This window comes from Arachis hypogaea, chromosome 5, assembly GCF_003086295.3.
Source record: "Arachis hypogaea cultivar Tifrunner chromosome 5, arahy.Tifrunner.gnm2.J5K5, whole genome shotgun sequence".
Taxonomy (NCBI): domain Eukaryota; kingdom Viridiplantae; phylum Streptophyta; class Magnoliopsida; order Fabales; family Fabaceae; genus Arachis; species Arachis hypogaea.
In genome coordinates, this window is record NC_092040.1 from 1,250,928 (window position 1) to 1,269,807 (window position 18,880).

Sequence of the window (18,880 nt, forward strand, 5' to 3'; positions counted from 1 at the left end):
GTTAAATTACCGTATAAGTTCTTGTTGATACGTAGTAGTATCATCTATGGGTTTGAGTTGGAAGGTTATTGGATTGATCCTTTTTAATTTTTTCATCTATCATGTTATTCGCACAATTCACCAGATTGTTCAAGTTTTCTTCAGAAGCATTATCCATCCTATCCATATTTGGGGTCAGAGCATCCGTCTGCAGTAATATATAATGTTATTTAATTATAAATTTTGTACAAACATAATTAATTTAATACCTTTTAAAAGTAAAAATTATAAAATTATTTTTAAGTTGGTTCCTAATTTTCTTTTTTCATTTAAATTTACAACTGAATGTACTTGAACTTGAAGGTAATTGCGCTCAGCGTTACGAGCTTTAAAGACACTATAAGCATAATAATCCACTATGTCAATGCAGGGGATCTTTTTATTGTACCCGTTGAATAATCAATTTCAGCCATCCATCCTATTAGATTCCATTGATTTACTGTGTTAACGGTCCATCCCGGCGCAGCCACTGGCGGTTGAACTCCACAACCCAGAGACAGCAGTAAGATATTGGAGCAGTCATCTACTGTATCCATCATTATGTATAACTCTGAATGCTTCATCTGCTCTTGTCCTAATTCACTTAGAACCACCAATACCTGACAATATATTATACATACATAATGTTGTGATTGGAAATAATAATGCACGTAAAGTTTTTATATAAATGGGCACAAATGATATTCCTTAATTGAGTCTATCAAAATTCAGTTTATCAATGTTTATTAAGTATATTGAAAAGGAAGAATACTTAATGTTACGCTAGTATAATTTTATACTAACTACTACTGTATAAAATGTTTTATATTATAAGTGTATTAAAATTAAACTCTTAGATGTATTTATTAGATAAATGAATAATGATATTATTTCTTTTAAAAGTTTTAGCCAAAAAGAAGCAATATATGAATAATTATATTTTTAACACACTTTTTCAAGTAAAAATTGTTTTTTAAGTTTGCTGATATTTTTGTATAGATCTCCTTTTTCTCTTTTTTATTTGGCTTATGCTAATCTTTTCTTTTAGAATTCATAAAATATCAAATTTTAGATTTTTAGAATATAAAAATTTTGATATCATATAATGATTATAGAAAGCGCATAAATAATTATAGAATAATTTTAATTTATTTATGAGAATTAATTTTAAGCTATATAATTTAGAAAATATAAATTATAACGATTTAATTTACCGGATTACCGGCAGCTGCACCACCATCAATCATATTGAATTCTGTGCTACCATCTTCAGAGGTAAAACAATGTGCTGGGAGATAAACAGGTGCAGCTGAAGTTGATATGCTTATATCTGACAGGAGCCCATTCAAGTATTTGAATTTATCTTCTTGAGCCTGCATGCCACCAACAAACTCTATTTAACAAATTATTTCTAATTTTATTTTTTCTTTCTAGATTATTAGAAAAATGTAGATTTTATATATATTTTTTTGGTTTTCCACGCTATCCCCCAATCCGACAGGTCAAGAACTAATCTGTCGCGGTACTGAACTCCATTTAAGGGTTTGTCTGGCCAATAGGTTGCTGCATGCACAAGGTGGGATTCGAACCCCCGACACTTGTTTAAGCGGACTAGTGACCACTAGACCAACCCAACTTGGCTGTAGATTTTATATATATGATGATCAGCACCTTATACTTTGAAAAAATAGTAGGCCTAAGTCGTAAAACATCAAAGGTTGGGATCACAAGATTGGTCAACGCTTGAACCAATCTAATTGACCCTAATTCTTCTTTCAAAATTTTGTGCAAACATTTTCCATCATATATGGGCCCAGAATTAGGAGTAGGAGCGTTAGGAGGGAAAATTTTGGGACCATCGTCGATATAGAAATTTTTTATATCATCGGTATTATATTTTGGACGAGAGTTGTTTGCATTGGCATCTGGGGCACCCAACATTGCTGCAATGAGGCCACCAGTACTTGTTCCTGCAACCACATCAAAATAGTCTGCAATTCTTGCCTGCTCTCCATCAAGTTTCTATACATAAATTACAGAAATTTAGGTCAATACGTTGTTATCTAAAACAAGAAAATAAATATAGTTAAACAGTAAGCAGTTAAGAATATTGGAACAGCTAGTTTCTATAATTTTAATACCAACAATTATTTAATTATAGCTTTTATAATAATAATGCTAAGTTGTTAAACGTTGAATTACTTTGTTGTAATGTCATTGTACGTATAAAAATATGAATATTAAATTAAATAAAATAATTTTAATTTTTTTTTAGTTGCTGTAAAATAAAAGCATATAAATAATTTTATGGAAATAATGAAAAATGTATTTTTTTAAAACTAAATTAAATATAAATATATATATCTAACCTTAAGCTCTCCCTCTAGGAATTGAAGAACAACAGCAGGGATGAGTCCTTTTATGCCACCTCCATCAATGCTGAGGACAGTTAGTAACTTTCCCACTGATGGAGGTGGTAGCTTCGCTGATGAGTTTAGTCCAGTCAATATGGTTTATTAGGACACTAATTAAGCACTTAAAGAAGTAGAGAAAGAATGAGTCTATAGAAGAGTACTCTAAAACAAACGAAGGAAGGCGTGAATGTAAGCTTAAGGATCAAGCCTATATATAAAGCTCGTGTCATATGATAATGCTTCACATAGGCATTGGATTATTGAAATAAAATACGGATCTTTAATTTTGTTTTGGGGCAGGGGAATATATAAATGAGTAAAGCATTGTTTGAGATTATTATATATTATTATATTGCGTAGTGGAGTATAATAATGTGTTAAAAGTAACATTTATATAAACATATTACAAATGATAAGGTTAAGGTAGGTAGTCGAACAACTAAAGTTCCAATTGCAATTTTTAATCGTTGTTCTAACTTGTAAATAATGCATATGTGTAATAGTTTTATTAGAAGATGAGTGATTTCACTTTTATTTTTTATAATGTTATGCTACATATAATGTTTTTATATATTATATATTTCATAAATTTATAAAAAATGATATTATTAAAATTAGAGTGACAATTTATTTCCATAATTTTAATTCTTTATTTATAAAAATTTGAATGATACAAAATACACTAAATAGTGTATTTAAATGATATACAATACACAATACATAAAATTATTGATTTGTTATGGTTATACCAGCGGTTATTGGAATCTGCCGCAGAATATTATTTTTGCGCCCTTATGTGTTGCGTTTGTAGTTTTGCTGGCATTATATTTAGCGACGGTTTAAAATTATCGTAAATCGGTAATTAAACCATCGCTATCTTCCCTTTATTTTGTAGTGGTAGTAGGAAGAAAAAGGATTTAAAATCTGAATCAAACCAAAAGAAATCAAAATACATACTTAGATGTTGATAGTTGTAAGGATGAGTTTAGTAAAATTTATTAAAAAGTGTTTATTTTTTTAAAGTATAAATTTATATTTGGTAAATAAAAATATTATATATTTTTTAATTTTTAACAACCATGAATACTTTTAAAAATATCTGTGAAAGTATTTTTTCAAATTAGTATTTTTATACTATTTAAATTATAAATTTTATTATATTAAAAATCATTTTAAATTTTAAAAGTAATTTCACCAAATACTATACTTATTAAAAATTACTTTTATTTTTTTATTATCAAATATAAGTATTATAACTTTTAAAATATTATTTTTAAAATGATAAATTACTTTTAAAAAGTGATTGTCACTTTATAGTTCGGTCTTTAGTGTGCATTATGAGTTATAACTCGATTTTATTTGTCTTCATTCTAAGTTTGTAAGATGATTTTAATAACTATTATTCTGACTTAATGACGACCAACGGTTATAACATCAACTCTATTCATCAACTCTATATCTATATAAAGACACCTCTTTCTATATTTCAAATGGGGCCTATATGATAAGTTATATTTTATGTCTAATATTCTATATTCATAGAATTATTATATACCTTTTAAATACTTACTGATTTAAGCGTTGGAGTTCCTTTTGTAGATATCTACTCTCTGTATTCTTTTTGCCGAAATATACATTTTTTAAAAACGAAAAGACAAGCTCGATTTTCTCTAAAACGAGATATACCTCAGAGATGTTATCATACAAAAACAGAAAATAAAACCTATTTTAATAAAAGTATTTGAAAGATAATGTGGTATTATTGAAGTTATATTCTTAGTTTTAACACATATATTCTTAATAATAATGCTATATATTTAAGGTTTTTTTTATGAATTAAGACCAATTAAATTAAAAAATAAAATTTAAAATAATATTATTATAATTAATTTTTGTTGATGTTTGATTAAATTAATTAAATTTAATTAACAAAAATACTTAAGTATATAATATTGAAGTTGTTGGCAATTAATTATAGATCAAATTACTTTCGAGTTCGAATTTTTTTATTTTTAATAAAATAAATAAATAAATAAATATAGTATTGAAGTTGTTGTAAGTCCTAACTATATATAGGAGGGAATATCGTCAGCAGCGCATATTCCGGATGATAAACGACAATAATGAACGTACATTGAATATTATATATTATCTTTATATATTTTTGTTTTTAAAAATGGTTGATAAAAGTTAAGAAATGAAAAAAAATTTGTTTTTAATACTATACAAAATTATAAAAAATATTTTTAAAAAGTTTAAATATTATTAACAACAAAGTCTTATAATAAGGTACTGGGCTAGTGGCGGATAAAGTAGACTACGTAAATAAAAGATGTAAATACATTATTTCTGAAAAAAAAAAGAAAAAGGCATGCATTTTGGCACATTTATTGTTTGTTGACCTCGTGTTGCAGCTAGAATGCACAAATAGACAAATCCGATATTATTATTTGGGGAGTCCGGTTATATGCATAGGTTTGTTTTAAACAGTCACAAAAAAAGGTTTGTTTTAAATTTACATTATATATCTTTTACATTAGTAAAGATACTTTATATAAAGAATATCAATTATAACTAGAAATAATAAGTTATTAAAATAAAATAACTTAATTGCTGCTACAAGTTAAGAAATGTACATTTACTATATAGACAAATAATATAGAGAACATTTCACTTTCTTTTTTTGTAAGATATTAAAATAAGTGTTTTTTTTATTTTATAAATATATATTTTTTTTAACTTTTAAAAAATTTTATCTTTAATCCATTTTAAATTTTTTATATTAACTAATTTTAATTTTATCAATGAAATTTTTTTTTAGTGTGTTTGGCAAATTTCGAATAGTAAAAGTAAAAATACTAGAAAAATCATAAAAATATATTTTTTGAGAAGCTGTAATTTATATCTTTTTTTAAAAGATCTTTTTTCTTAAAAAAAAAGATGTTTTTCATGTAATAAATAAATAAAAAAGTTTTTTTATATTGTTATATCCAAACATAATTAATAAATAAAAAGATCTTTTTGTATGAAATATCTAAACATAAAATTATTTTTACTTTTTTATAAGATCTTTTAAAAAAAACAACTCAAAAAATTTTTTTTTAGAAGTTCACCCAAATAAGCCCAAGTGTTTAATCGATATTCTCACTTCCTTGACGTGTTGTAGAACGAATTAGAATGTCAAAAATGAAAGCCCGCTGACAAGATTTCGCTCAATTGGGCTCCCATTAATGGGAGCTGGGTTTTTTGGGCTTTATTAGAGGCCATTCATGTCCAAGATATTTTGGCTGTTCAGTTTGTGTCTTATTATGGGCTTGGTTATCTGTTGGGTTTAGTTACCCAACCCGTCCAAAAAAAATCAAAATACAATTTCCTGACCAAAAAAGAATATACAAAACATAATCATCCATGATAAAAAAAAATCAGATTATAATCGTGACAGAAAAAAAAAAGAGAATATAAGAAAGGGTAACATATATTGACATTAATCAGATAACAAAATGAAATTGACAGCTTGAAGCCTAGTTTAGATGGCACGTTAAGATTAATGTTACACTGGGTTCGATTCTTATTTTAAGGCTAATCTAGTTTAAGAATTCTACAGTGTGTGTAAGTTGTGTATAATGAGCTGAAGCCCATTATTCATTCACCCTCACCCCTCAGCACCGCAAATCTTAGTACCTCGTCCTACTCTAAACTCTCAAAATCCCTCATAGGCGATAGATTTTATAATGAAAAAGATTCTTATTCCATATTTGATTACTAAAATATTTAGTAACAAAAATAAATTAGCTAAAAACAACCATAATTTATTTTATCTAACTATTTTTTTATCTTTCTGACATGATCGATTTGATTATAATTACTTTTTTTTTGAGAAATTATGAAAAGCTAATGAAATATTTATATAATGTGTATAATAGAAGTTTATGGAGTATTAGAGATATAACCATTAGTGTTACCTTTTTTTATCAACTGAATTTTTTGGGATGAGTAGTATCATGACATGGTATTCAAACGCTAGATCCGAAAGGTTAAGAATTCGATCTTTGATGAACTCTAAAATATGGTTATTCTAGATAGAATGGATCATTTTGTTTCCTTTGGAAGAAAGTAAAAAATTGTTCTAAAAATTCAATTGAGGTACAAGATTAACTCATCATCATTTTATTGATTCTTAGAATAGTAAAGCAACATTATTCATTAATTATTATAGCACACATACAAGACCCATTACCCAACGGGTTGTAGAAACCCAAATCCCGTTGGTTATTTATTCTTGACCTTATACCCTTGTACTGTTCTACATAGGAAAGGCATATATATCTAACTGCATGCACACACAAATCGAAAGGAAATATAATTCAAACAAGACGATGATGATTATTGACGTTGCTGCGACAGTTGCTCCATGAATTCAACACTAATATTTCTTGGATCCCAATTTAGCGATTCGACCCTTCCTCTCTTCGGAAAGAAGCTTAGCATAGCTACATGCAATAAATTAAAGAATAATTAGTATTATTCATATTCAAAAACAACGTAACTATCTTTATGTATGTATATTAATTACCGTATAAGCTCCTGTTGATACGTAGTAGTATCATCGATGGGTTCGAGTTGGAAGGTTACTGGATTGATCTTTTTAACGTTTCCATCTATCATCTTATTCGCAATATTCACCAGATTGTTCAAGTTATCCGGGTCTGCATTGTCCCCCTTATCCATATCTGGGTCAGAGCATCTGTCTGCAATAATATATAATGTTATTGTTTATCTAATTATAAAAGCAATACATTATAAAATTAGTTGGTTCCTAATTTTCGTTTTTCATTTAAATTCATATATAAAACTGAATATACCTGAACTCGAAGGTAATTGCGCTCAGCGTGACGAGCTTTAAAGACACTATAAGCATAATACTCCACTACATCTGTTGTTGTAGCACCGGTAATTTCCAATGCAGGGAGTCTTTTTAATGTAGGCGGATTCGTTGAAAAATCAAGGTCAGCCATCCATGCTATTTGATTCCATTGATTTACTGCGTCAACGGTCCATCCCGGCGCAGCCGCCGGTGGTTGAACTCCACAACCCAGAGACAACAGTAGAATATTAGAGCAGTCGTCTGCTGTATCCATCATTGGGTATAACTCTGGATGTTTCATTTGCTCTTGTCCTAATTCACTCAGAGCTACCAATACCTAACAAGAATATATTATACATACATAATGTTGTCTTTAGAAATAATAATGCACCTAAAGTTTTTATATAAATTGGCACAAATGAATATTCCTTAATTGAGTCTATCAAAGTTCAGTTTATCAAGGTTTATTAAGTATATTGAAAGCAAGAAATTCTTAGGGTGTGTGTGAAATTCTTAGGGTGTGTGTGATTGGGAAAATTATAAATAATTGTTAAGAATTTTAAGATGGGAATATCGTATTCTCATGTTTAGTTCAAAGTTTAAAAAGCTATTCTCAAGCAAGTTTTATTCTAGGAAATCAAAATACGATCATTTTAATTCCCACATTCTCCTTGGATATATTTGATTCCCGTAAAAATGGAATTTGAGTAATAAAATAATATTTGAACCATACACACTCTTAATGTTATGCTAGTGTAAGTTTGTACGACGAACCACTATTACTCTTAATTAGCTCATATTATTAGTTGTATTTAAGTAGATGAATGTATAATAATAGAAGTCATTCTGATAAAAATGTTTAAAACGAATTTTGTAAAGATGTTTTTTAATAATTAAAATTTAACACATATAATTGATTAAATTATGTTATTTTTGTCAAAATTAGGCTAAAAAAATTAATTTGACAAAAAAATTGTGAATCAAATTTTGAATTGGTCTAAATTAATATTATTTTTTATAAAAAATAACTACATCACTTTTATTATAGAAAATAGTTAAAATACTCTTATTATATATATTAATTTTGAGAATTCTAAATTCTAGCATTTTTCTTCTTTGTCGTTATAGGATTAGGATTTAGAGTTTTCAAAAAATATATATATATATATATATATATATATATATAATAGAAGTATTTTAGTTATTTTTTATAATAGGAATATTGTAGTTATTTTTTATAAAAAAATATTAATTTATATCGGTTCAAAATTTAATTTATTAATTTTTTGGTTAAATTGATTTGTCAGGCCTAATTTTAATAAAAAAAACAGTTTAATTGATTATATGTGTTAAATTTTAATTTTTAAAAAATATATTAAAAAAAATATTTTTGACATTTTTATCTAAGTGACATCCATCGTAATATTACTTCTTCTAAAAATTTAAATTGAGATGAGAGATTATATAAATAGTTATATATTTTTAATACACTCTTTTAAATAAAAATAATTTTTTGAGGTTTGTTCTTATTTTTGTATACCTCTTATTTTTTTTATTTGGTTTATGCTTTTTTTTGGAGTTTATCTCAAACTCTGAAGTTTTCTAATATAAAAATTTTGATAATAATATCACTTTTTTCATAAATTTAAGCCAATAGGAAGAAATATATGAATGAGTATAGAATGATTTTAATTTATTCATGAGAATTAATTTTAAGCTATATAATTTAGAAAATACAAACTATAATGATTTAATTTACCGGACTACCGGCCGCTGCAGCACCGTCAGTCATATTGAATTCTGTGTTACCATCTTCAGAGGTAAAACAATGTGCTGGAAAATAAACAGGTGCAGCTGAAGTTGATATGCTTATATCTGATAGAAGTCCATTCAAGTATTTGAATTCATCTTCTTGAGCCTGCACGTATCACGATTCTTCAACAAACTCTATTTAACATTATTTTTAATTTTATTTCCTCTTTCTAGATTATTAGAAAAAGAGTAAAGTGTCGATTTTGTCCCTAACGTTTGGGGTAAGTCCCAAAGTTTTTTCTAACATTTCAACAGTCTTAATTAAGTTTCTAATATTTCAAAATTAATTTAATATTGTCCTACCATTAGAGATCTGTTAACAGAATTGACGGCGTGACAAAATTTATTTAAAATAAAAGTAATATGATTAAGTGTAATTTACTTAGATGTGATTAAAAAATAATTGAATACTATGTATGGTAAAAAATTGATATTATTAAAGAATAAAATTATTATGTATCATTTTTATCCCAACGTTTTCGTTCTATTTAAGTCTCTAACATTTTAAAAATTGTCTCAATTTTGTCCCGCCGTCAATTCTGTTAACGAATCTCTAACGGCAGAATAATATTGAGTCAGTTTTAAAACGTTAGAAATTTAAATAAGACGATTGAAATATTAAAAATAATATTGAGACTTATCCCAAATCGTTGAGGACAAAAACATACTTTAATCTTAGAAAAATATAGATTATATATAATCAGCACCTTATACTTTGAGAAAATAACAGGACTAAGTCGTAATATATCAAAGGTTGGAATCACAAGATTGGTCCACGCTTGAACTAATCGAGTTGACCCTAATCCTTCTTTCACAATTTCGTGTAAAACTTTTCCATCATATATTGGCCCAGGAGTGGTGATATCATGAGGCTTTTCAGGAGGAGTGAAAATTATGGGACCTTCGTTGATATAAAATTTTTTTATATCATCAGTATTATATTTTGGACGAGGGTTGGTTGCATTGTCATCTGGAGCACCCAACATTGCTGCAATAAGACCACCAGTGCTTGTTCCTGCAATCACATCAAAATAGTCTGCAATTCTTGCCTGCTCTCCATCAAGTTTCTATATATAAATTACAGATATCTAGGTCAGTATGTTGTTATCTAAAACAAAACAAAAAAATATAGCTAAGCAGTAAACAGTTAAAAATATTGGAGTAGTTAATTTTTATAATTTTTAAAAAAGTATAGGATATTAATCTATTATTTGTCAATTTATTATCAATAATAATTAATTATTATATTTTAAATATATGTATAAAAAAACACATCTAAAAGATATATCTATAAAGATATTTTTATTAGACATAATAATAAAAAAGATATTTTTATTAGATACTTTTACAAATACACTTTTATTAAATACAGTCATAAATAAATCTTGGTAGAAGTTGAAAAAATACTGTTGATAATATAACGGAATTGATAATTTGAATACCAGCAATTAATTAATCATAGCTCGCTTTTTATAATAATGTTAAGTTGTTGTTACTTGTTAACGTTGAATTTTGTCATCACATGTCAATTTTAGCAGTAACATATCGTCATGTCACGGTTATTTTATTTTATATTTTTAATTATCACTTATTTTATTTTGTACCTTAATTATTATCAAAATAATTGAGTAACATTATATATAATAAGTTTGTAATTATAATTAAATATTGTACGCATAAAACTATGAATATTAAATTAAATAAAATAATTTTATTTAAATAATTTTTTAAAATTGTTGTAAAATAAAAGCATATAAATAATTTTATGAAAATGAAAAATGTATTTTTTTTAACTAAATAAAATATGAATATGTATATCTAACCTTAAGCTCTCCCTCTAGGAATTGAAGAACAACAGCAGGAATGAGTCCTTTTATGCCACCTCCATCAATGCTGAGGACAGTTAGTAACTTTCCCACTGATGGAGGTGGTAGCTTCGTTGATGAGTTTAGTCCAGTCATTATGGTTTATTAGGACACTAATTAAGCACTTAAGAAAGTAGAGAAAGATTGAGTCTATAGAAGAGTACTCAAACAAACTAAGGAAGGCGTGAGTGTAAGCTTAAGAATCAAGCCTATATATAGAGCTCGTGTCATACGATAATGCTTGAGATAGGCATTGGATTATTGAAATAAAATATGAATTTTTTGTTTTGGGGCGGGGGAATAAATGAATAAAGCATTGTTTGAGATTAACACGTGATGATGTATTATTATAATTGCAGTGGAGTATAATAATATGTGTTGAAAGTAACATTTATATAAACATATTACAAATGATAAGGTTAAGGTACGTAGTCTAGCAACTTCTAAAGTTCCAATTGCAATTTTTAATCGTTGTTTTCTAACTTGTAAATGCATATGTGTAATAGTTTTAGAAAAATGGTGATTTCACTTTTTTTTATAATATTACTCTACATATAATGTTTTTATATATTATATATTTCATAACTTTATAAAAAAATGATATTATCAAAATTAGAGTGATAATTTATTTCCGTAGTCTTATTTCTTTATTTATGAAAATTTAAGTGATACACAATACACTAAAAAATATTAGGAAGGAAAAGGCCAAAAGAAATCAAAACACATACACAATCAGCAGATGGATAATATTAAGGATGAGCTGAGTTTAGTAAAATTTATTAAAAGGTGTTTATGTTTTTTAAAGTATAAATTTATATTTGGTAAATAAAAATATTGTATGTTTGTTTTTTAAGTTTTTAACAACCATGAATACTTTTAGAAATACCTGTGAAAATATATTTCGGAATCAGTTTATATTATTAAATTATCAATTTTATTATATTAAAAATCATTTTAAATTTTAAAAGTAATTTCACCAAATACTATTATTATTGTAATTAACCTATACTTATTAAAAACTCCTTCTACTTTTTGTTTTAATTATCAAATATAAGTATCATAACTTTTAAAATATTATTTTGAAAACGATAAATTACTTTTAGAAAATATAACATATTTTAATAAAAGTATTTGAAATATAAAAAAAGTCTTAAATAGTTTAAAATTATATTTTTTTTATTTTTGCCTACTTTATTTATATTCTTTATTTAAGACTGAAATAATTAAACAATATTAGTCATTAAACAGAATACGTGTATAATTATATATATAATTATAAATATTAAATTAAATATAATAATTTTATGTTATTATTTTCTTATTCATTATTTTAAAATTTGTTAATAGACACCATGATTACGATAGGTTGCATTGTTTATCGATATATATGCGTTATTATTGCAGTTATATTCTTAGTTTAAACTTTAAACACATATATATATAAACGAGTTCAAAGTACAGGGGTTGTTGTAGCCATATAGGAGGGAATTATCGTCAGCAGTGCATATTCCGGAGCATAAACGACAATAATGAACATACATTGCCCTTGAAAATGATTAATAAAAGTTAAGAAATGAACAAAATAAAAAATTACTTTTAATACTATAAAAAAATTATAACAAATATATTAAAAGGCATACATTTTGGCACATTTATTGTATGTTGACCTCACGTTGCCCCTAGACGCTTTTTATTTTTGTTATTGGGCTTTTATTAGTGTTTTCAAATAATGGAAGAATTTATATATTTTTTAGTAAAGTACCATTTGTACCCATGAAAGTTGAAAACGCTGACAAATGTATCCACGAGAGAAGGAAACTACCAAATGTAACCATCAATCGTGACATTCGTAGGACGAAACTAACCAAGCCTTATTCCGGCGTTGACTCCGTTAGTAACTCATCTTCCGTGGCACTCCCCGGTGTGACATGGCTTTGGGGCTTCCCAGGTGGAAATTATAAATACAATCACCTAAAAATATAATTGGATTTCGAAATTTAATTTTTTTTAAAAAAAGGGAAATTAAAATTGAACAGTTATCAGAGGTAAACCTATTCGCGCGTTTCACAGAACAGAGGGTAGAGCCCTAAGACTAAACTGTTCATCTTCTCCACTCACAGAAAATCTCCGGCCCTAACGATAATCTCCGTGGTCAAGAGAGGGTGGTTGTTGGTGTGGATCGTGTCAGCTCTTGGAGTTGCGTGGTGTCATCCATAGGTAAGTACTAAGCCTCGATTTCTCTGTCGTTGTTTTCTGGATTTTTGGTGCATGGTTGTGGGTATGAGGTTTTTATTAGGGTGTCTTTGTAGTGGCTATGATCTGGTTGTGAATTGGATTTCTTTTGTGTATACATGTGTGTTTGCAGATGGCAACTATCCACATTACACTAGTCATTAGTCATAGAGGAAAATTTGAAAAGGGTGATCATGAAAAACTGGCATATGTTGGTAGAGAGAAAACAGAGATTGAAAGAGTGAATGTGGACACGCTTAATAAGTTCTTCATGAATGACTTAGTAAAGGACATAGGGTACAATGATGTGAGCGAGCTTTATTGGCTTGAACCTGGGAAGGAGTTGGATGGTGGGTTGAGATTGCTTAGACTAGACATGGATGTGGTGAGTATGTATGAAGCAGCCATTGCCAATGGGAGGAGAGTTGAAGTGTTCACCGAGCATCCAGTTGACGTTCCTGAGATTGCAGAAGAGAACAATGAACCAGAACCAGAGCTTGAGATATTAAATGTTAGTAGGACCCCAGTGAAGCACAGAACCAAATTGTGTGTTAGGAGACCCCAAACCCCAAAGAAGAAGAGAAAGAGAGTGGTGAAATTGAGTGAGACTGTAGGAGGTGTGCTTGGACCGGATGCCCAAACAGAGGATGCTGAGGGAGAGAAAGAAGTCGATCATACCCCAAGAAATACAGCACAACCAGAATTCAGCAATGATCAACCAAATATACCCACCCATTCACTAAAGGTAACCTTCGATGAGGCACCAAGGATCATTCAGCTACCAAATCCACCCACTAAACCCAACTTACCGCAATATCAACCTCTGGAGAAGACTCTTCCACAACTTGAACAACCAAATGTGTCAGCTGCAAGTGAGGAAACTGGAAACCAAATTCCAGTGTCTGCGGAGTCAGTGGCTCCCACTATGGATAAAGGGTCTGCCGAATCTGTCGAGGTTTTCACACAGTACATCCCACAGCCTTGTCAAGAACCTGGTACTTGTAGTCAACCCAGTAGTTCACAGCCGGAACCAGATTTAAATCCAGATGTAGTTGGGGGTAGTCAACAGAAGTCCAAGTGACGATCAACAGTCAGGCCTCCACCTTCAGTGCCTGCCTCATAAGGTTATGGTGGATATAGGAAAGAGACTTGTTCATGTAGGTTTTGGCAACTGACTGGCTTGCCGTGCAGGCATGCATGTGCTGCACTGGCATATCAGAATAGGAAGCCAGAGGAACATGCACATAACTGGCTTTCCATGGAGGCATATAATAGCACATATCAATACGTTATCTAGCCTGTCCCTAGTCAAGAATACTGACAGCATGTTGATCTACCTCCTATATTACCCCCAGTATACAAGAAGCAGATTGGGAGGCCAAAGTTGAAGAGAGACAAAAAGAATGACGCCCCAAAGGAACCCCACCCAGATCCTCATAGGGCCCCCAGAAAGTATGGCCCCATCACCTGCAAGTATTGCCTAAAGGTAAACCATAATTCATATGCTCTCATTACTTGTGCTTTCAATGTCCACAACTTGAAAATTCATGTTACATGTATTGCAAACTGGACACAACAGTCGTAGCTGTTCCAAGAAGAAGGAAGCCATGGCTGGGAGTGCTGGGGGACAAAGTACAAATCCACACCCACCTGCTGAGGATGATGGGGATCAGGCTGCTAGACAAGAGGAGATGTTCTGGGAAGAGAATCTGGAAGCAGTTGAAGCAGCTGAAGCAGCAGCATCTTAGCCACCAAATGTAAGTCTAATGTTGTATTTTACAACTTCATTCTAAAAGTTCTTAATGAAATCAATCATATATTTCTACTGTTGTAGGAGACAAACTCAGTTCCTCAACCCATTCCTAATCCAGTGAGGTCTCCTTCAACTAGGCCAACAACTACAAAAAAGCCACCAAGGAAGGAAAAGAATCTGCGAAGACCACCACCAACTACTCACCAACCACAGTCTGCTCCAACAACACCAGCTATTACTACTCCATCACCCACGGCCTCTGATGTCCCACCCGTTGTGACAACTCAAACCATGCAAGCTGCCTCCCAGGGGACTACTTCCAGATTCATGGAATTCATGCCTACTCCCATAAGGAGAGGATCAAGCTTAACTCCGTGGCCTCAGCCTGCCTTCCGTCATCCACCAAAAAAGAGGTCAACAACTGCACACTTGAAGGAAGGATCAAGCGGCAGCAGCAACTCCACTCCAATTCCTTGAAGCAAGAGTGTTTATATTATGTTTTTTTTTCTTGGTACTGTGCCATGGCAGTTTAGATTACAATTATTGGATATGTCACATACTATACCTACAATTGCTTATGTTTTGGTATTCGGTGTTTGTGCATGGTCATTGTTGAAAACTCATACCTATAACTAGTATAACTTGAACACTTCAGTTGCTAAATTTCTACGTACTTATGAGCTTATTTTGCATGTCTTTCATGTTATTTTGGAACAAAAAGTAAAAAATGACTTGAAATTAGTATTAGTAATAGATAACTTCTGCAAATTTACAAGTCTTATAAGACTATTTTTGACATTTTCTGTCTTCCACATGTCTACAAATGACAGATACATAATCGAACATGGGTATTTTTGTCAAACCCTAACACTGCAAACTGCTTGGGCTCAAAACCCCTTGAGAGTCAAATACAAAGTGCAGACAACATTACATACCACCACCATTGATATAATCACAAGCCAAAACCTAACTTTACTAACTTCAACTTCACACCTCCCTAACATCATCAGCATCTTCAGTTCAACGTTAGCATCATTAGCGTCTTCCTGCATCTTTCTTTCTGACAGTGCTCTCCTCAAACCCTCCCATTGCCCTTCGATTTCGTCTACCCATGCAAAGAAGTTGCAGTCCGAGTTCTATCCATGGCAGAAAAACTAAAATCAGATACCAATTCAACTCACAGAGAACAGGATGTAAAACGAGTTACCTTCCAATTGGGACAACGTACGAACCACCTCCCAAGATTCATCGCCGTCCCTGACTGTAACAGCGTCACCCCCAACCCACAGAGACATCTCCCATTAAACTTCCTATCATGCACCCTTCCTGAATTTGAGCTTCCAGACACACTACCATTGCCATTCGAAGTTGGAGTAAACAGTCTTCGCCTCGACATCGGTATAATTTTGAAGATTTTTGTGAATCTAGGGTTAGGGTTCTTATTGGGGATGGAACAAGCTTTGAATTTGGGAAATTTTGGGGTTGAGGATACATTATAACGGTCACACAGCTCAGAAATCCACGTAAGAGGCCCCCCAAGCCATGTCACGCCGAGGAGTGCCACGGAAGATGAGTTACTAACGGAGTCAACGCCGGAATAAGGCTTGGTTAGTTTCGTCCCACGAATGTCACGATTGATGGTTACATTTGGTAGTTTCATTCTCTCGTGGGTACATTTGTCAGTGTTTTCAACTTTCATGGGTACAAATGGTACTTTACTCTATATTTTTTTTTTTGTTTAATTATTTTGTTGTCGATGAGTTTGAAAAATTTTAAATTAAATTAGTGATGACTAAACATTATTAATATAATTAATTACAAAATTATTAACTTGATTTTGGTTCATATGTATTAATTAAATAATTTTGCTGTGCAGATTTTGCTATTGGGCCAAAAAAAATTGCCAGCCCAATATGAGAAGGAGAATCAACCTTGGTTATGAAATTAGTATGTGAATGTTGGCTGAATTATTTTGTTAATTGGGCCAATATCTTGGTAAACAAAGCCCAGTACATTCAGCCTTGAGCAAAAATTGTTATATTAAGTGGCTGAATTGTTTTTATAATTAGTTGGGCCAGATTCAATCATTACTATTAGCCTAAATTAATCTTTTGCTAGACACTAGCTTGCTTGGTCCGAAATGAAGAAAAGAGAGAAAGTAAATGCTTCTTGCTTCCAACGGATCTCTCTCTCATATGATGGATTCTAAATTTAATTCAATTATCATTAATCACATGGGAACCATGAGAGAGAAATTAGCAATTGATTTGATTATTATCATCAATGCTACACGCTACCTAAAACAGAAAAATAGAAGTGAATTAATTCATTTTGATTTCTTCATTCAAATCCATTAAAAGTTTTCTCTTTTCTCTCTTATCTCTCTTCTTGCATTCGGTCACTTCACAGAGAAAGCATGAAAGCTTTTGCAAGCTATCAGAGTAATGAAGAAGAAGCTGGAAGCAAGCCAAAGACCATTGTAATGATGACAAGAAAAAGAAAACAAAAAGTATGCTGTGGCTGAGATCTTCACCCAAAAGGAGTAAAAGATTTGGTGAAGTAAGCTCATGCTCTCCATACCAAAAATAGAAAAAGATTTTCTCGGTCAGAGAAAGAAGATCTCAGAGGCATGGCTCGTCTCTGATTTGTGCTCACCCATCACAGAAGGTAGCTAAGGAGGTTACGTGAAAGAGGAAGCAAAAGTGGAGTAGAAGGAGCTGTCATACATCAAGAACGCATCAAGGGCTAGGAATCCTTCTTGGAGTGCAAGTCAAGATGGATGGCTCGGATTGATGAAGTTTGGTGTGAAGGGAAAACACAGAGGTAATTGCATATTGGGTTTTACATTCAGTTATCTCTCCTCTCTCTCTGGCCGAACCGGTTTTGCATGAAGAAGAAGAAGTTTAGCTTGGTTCAACAGTTTCAACCGTGGAGGCTTCCCCTTCTATAAATAAGGGAAAACAGCCAGGGCTTGAAGTAAGGAAAAGAGTGAAAGCACAGTGTTCACATAGCTACCTAAGCTAACAAAAGTTCTTCTCCTTCAATGTTTTCTATTTTGTAATTTTCTGTTTAATTTTGTCTATCTTGAGTCTCATGGAAAAAGGCAAACAGTGAGGTTTGTAAGAAAAAGTCATAGAGCAAAAAAAGACAAAGTGCATAAAATTAAAAGAAAAAGCTATTGATGTTCTTAGAGGTCCTTTGTACATCTGTGTTGTGTTTCATGATTCTGTGAGAATCCCCTTACAAGTTGGGTTAGCACTTAGCAGTTGAAATTTTGGTGGGTTACCAAGTCAAGTTCAGTTTTGGGAATAGATTCTGGACTTGTCCCATATTGGAAGGGTAGTTCCTAGGGAGAATTGGTGTTTGTAATCAAAGATGATTATAATGAAATTCCATCATTGATGTGATGGAGACTGGATGTAGGCTGCATTGCACTTAGCAGCTGAACCAGGATATATCTTGGTGTAATTTTCTCTCTCTTCTACTCCATTTCTGATTCTGTTGCATAAGAGACAAAACTGAAAAATATCTCCTCACTGGTCACGAGACAAAACAAAAAAGTCTCTTGGCTAGGCACAAGACAAAAACAAGAAATATCTCCTCAAGTGTTCTGAAGGACAGCAATAGTAACTAAGCGAAAAAGGAGTTAAGATTCAACCTCCCATTCTCTTAGCCACTGATAAACCATCATTTGTTTCTATAGTTTCGCAAAATTTTCAATTATATTCTTATATTTTTTTTAATTGAGTTTTTGTACCAAAATTTGTTTTAATTGGGTCTCTATATTTATTTGTTTAATTGGATTCCTGCACCAATATTTTTTTTAATTAGGTTCCTATATAATTAAGCCAATTACTGTTAAGAAGGACCTAATTGAAAAAAAAAATTGATGCAGAGATCCAATTAAAAAGAAAAAAAATAT

At 30.7% G+C, this 18,880-nt stretch overlaps 3 protein-coding genes across 4 annotated transcripts in view; all 3 read right to left on the bottom strand.

Annotated features, from left to right (window-relative positions):
- Nucleotides 1-10: 10 nt before the first annotated feature.
- On the bottom strand, nt 11-1,544 carry LOC112800036 (patatin-like protein 1). Its single transcript, XM_025842073.3, has 3 exons — nt 1,233-1,544; nt 428-638; nt 11-187 (listed from the first exon to the last, which is right to left on the bottom strand). The coding sequence occupies exons 1-3, from the start codon at nt 1,395-1,397 to the stop codon at nt 159-161; spliced, it is 405 nt and encodes a 134-aa protein (XP_025697858.2). The 5' UTR covers nt 1,398-1,544; the 3' UTR covers nt 11-158.
- LOC140184639 (patatin-like protein 2) lies at nt 1,495-2,528 on the bottom strand (the record flags this gene model as incomplete). The annotated part of the gene is made up of 2 exons (XM_072236573.1): nt 1,495-2,040; nt 2,388-2,528. Coding segments are annotated over 2 exons (552 nt in total), but the record flags the coding sequence as incomplete, so codon positions are not given.
- Nucleotides 2,529-6,570: 4,042 nt separating this feature from the next.
- Nucleotides 6,571-18,880, bottom strand: part of LOC112800037 (patatin-like protein 2) — a 32,320-nt gene continuing 20,010 nt past the window's right edge. Inside the window, exons 1-6 of one of the 2 annotated variants that reach the window (XM_025842074.2) lie at nt 10,932-11,159; nt 9,816-10,175; nt 9,056-9,214; nt 7,295-7,633; nt 7,006-7,180; nt 6,571-6,922 (exon numbers count right to left, since the gene is read on the bottom strand). In XM_025842074.2, coding sequence (XP_025697859.1) covers nt 7,124-7,180; nt 7,295-7,633; nt 9,056-9,214; nt 9,816-10,175; nt 10,932-11,069 — 1,053 coding nt within the window. In that variant the 5' untranslated portion in view covers nt 11,070-11,159 and the 3' untranslated portion in view covers nt 6,571-6,922; nt 7,006-7,123. Of the gene's footprint in view, nt 6,923-7,005; nt 7,181-7,294; nt 7,634-9,055; nt 9,215-9,815; nt 10,176-10,931; nt 11,160-18,880 lie in introns of those variants that run through there. The other variant, XM_025842075.3, reaches the window with a different exon arrangement.